The following is a 2,522-nucleotide window of genomic DNA, read 5'->3' as shown; positions in this document are numbered from 1 at the left end:
ATGTACATTTCCTAATTTTTATGGTGGTTGCGAGATCGGTCAAATCTACCAAACCTGTACAGAGATTAATTACTGAAATAACAGATAAAATATAAAGTTTTTTTCTTAAGAAAGGTTTGATAACTATCTCGACATTATAAAGATTTTGCATGTGAAATTTCAAAATTTTCTGATGCATAAAAGTATTTTTAATCTTAAAATTAAAATTACTTTGCATGATAGATAGGCAAGATGTGAAAAGAAAGAAAAAAGGCATGAGAGAAACATTGTTTTACAAACCTTATGACTTAAAAAAATTAGATATTTTGTGTATGAAAACATTGTAATGGTTACTGATAATCTGCCAAATATAGTTAATGTTCACTCACTAATTTAAAAGTTATAGCATATGCTCTAACAAGAACAAAATGGTTGTCACGTTGACCGACCACCATATTGAAAGAGTTAATGTTTTTTTATGTTTCAAATTTATTTTTGTTTGAGAAAACAAATTAAGTTAATGTGTGAAAGGAAGTTCTCTGTTCTTTAAGTCACCTAATGTTAAAAAGATCAAAAATAAAGTGTGATCAACATGAAATGTTTGTTTATATTACAGACTTGTTCACCAGAGGTATTGATATACAAGCAGTCAATGTGGTTATCAATTTTGACTTTCCTAAGATGGCAGAAACTTATCTTCATCGTATTGGTAGATCTGGTCGATTTGGACACCTGGGAATTGCTATCAACTTGATTACTTACGATGATAGGTTTGCTTTACATCGTATTGAACAAGAACTTGGAACAGAAATAAAGCCAATCCCTAAGGTACAGATGTGTATTTTGTTGTGCATATGAACTGCTTTCATTAGAATGAATTTTAGACTCATCTTGTGTGTGTGTATATGTATCTAGTTGGGGGGGGGGGTAATGTTTGTGAAATGATATCCTCGTGTTGCAGCTGTTTTTATGGAACCTTTAGTTCCACCACAATAAGGACCCATCTTCTAGTTCTTCCAACATTACACAAACATAGTGTATTTGTAGGAGATCACAAAGAGAATTCTGGTAACAAGAGTGAATCGAATGACTAAATTCCAGCACAGTGAATTGGCTAGTGCTGAGTAGACTAAATAAAGGTTTGTTCCGGTTAGACACCATTTAATCCACAAGCAACACGTACTGATATTTTTTGTGATCATTTTCTCATACAGGTTGGATAATGAAATGTGATTGAGTAAATATTTTTATCTATTATTGCCCCGTAGACTGGTGCACATTAGTGGATTTGTTAATAAAGACAACTTATTTTCTGCAACCACGGGAGCCTAACACGTTGAGCAAAAGGGGCACATGCTCTTCCCCCCCCCCCCCAACCTTTTTTGGTTAGTGTGCATGCACTATCATTAACAATTATTAGATTGACTTACCTTTTTTGTTTTTTTAAACACAGAACATAAGTAAGTGTTTGCTTGCTCGCACATGTGCTCTAACATTTACATCTGCACATGTTTTAGAGCTGTGAATTATGGCAGGTAAAGACATTCTACAGGCATTCTTTATCTGTCAGTATGTTTTGCATGTTTTCGTCCACGTCTTTTAACCTCTGCCGTAAAATAAAATGTTATAATATGGCACCTTTTAAATAACCAAGCCAAAAACAACTAGCATTGTTTATATAGCCATCAAATAAAATGCAGAATAGTAGAATGCATCTCAGTGGATGTATATATTAAATTTTTCCAGTCCAGTGGCAATGTATTGCCATTTCTGCATTTGCATTCATAAAATCTAACTCTTAAATGACACCATTTCTGAATCAGGTGTTTCAAACATAATGTATGATAACCTTGAATGTTTCTTCACCTAACCGTGATTTTTGACCAATTTAGAATTTGTAATGAAATAAAATTCATTATGTGACACAGCTGTATACTGTGCCATCCATCACGCCAAACATGCTCGCCCTTTCAGCCGTGGGGACGTTATAATGTGACAGTCAATCCCACTATTCATTGGTAAAAGAGTAACTCAAGAGTTGGCGGTGGGTGGTGATGACTAGCTGCCTTCTCTCTAGTCTTTCACTGCTAAATTAGGGACAGCTAGTGCAGATAGCCCTCGTGTAGCTTTGCGCAAATTTCGAAACAAACAAACAAACAATACTGTGCCCTTAATACAAAAATGCCTGTAACACAGCTAACTTAAAAGCCAAGTTTCACACTTGTTTGTTCTGTAGACTACACATTTTATGTAACAGAGTTAACTTAAAAGCAAAGTTTCACACTTATTTGTTTTGTAGACTACACATTTTATGTAACAGAGTTAACTTAAAAGCAAAGTTTCACACTTGTTGTGTTCTGTAAAGTACACATTTTATGTAACAGAGTTAACTTAAAAGCAAAGTTTCACACTTGTTGTGTTCTGTAAAGTACACATTTTATGTAACAGAGTTAACTTAAAAGCAAAGTTTCACACTTGTTGTGTTCTGTAAAGTACACATTTTATGTAACAGAGTTAACTTAAAAGCAAAGTTTCACACTTGT

The 2,522-nt window shown here is 33.8% G+C and overlaps 1 protein-coding gene across 1 annotated transcript in view; it reads left to right on the top strand.

The window, feature by feature from the left end:
- LOC106457956 (putative ATP-dependent RNA helicase me31b) overlaps positions 1–2,522 on the top strand; it is a 22,856-nt gene that overhangs the window by 11,514 nt on the left and 8,820 nt on the right. Inside the window, exon 6 of the mRNA XM_013917400.2 lies at positions 596–807. Within this exon, the coding sequence (XP_013772854.1) occupies positions 596–807 (212 nt within the window). The remainder of the gene's footprint in view (positions 1–595; positions 808–2,522) is intronic.

This window comes from Limulus polyphemus, unplaced genomic scaffold (assembly GCF_000517525.1).
Source record: "Limulus polyphemus unplaced genomic scaffold, Limulus_polyphemus-2.1.2 Scaffold396, whole genome shotgun sequence".
In the NCBI taxonomy this organism is placed as follows: Eukaryota; Metazoa; Arthropoda; class Merostomata; order Xiphosura; family Limulidae; genus Limulus; species Limulus polyphemus.
The sequence above is the reverse complement of the archived record's forward strand: the minus strand, read 5'-3'. Positions and strand labels throughout refer to the sequence as shown.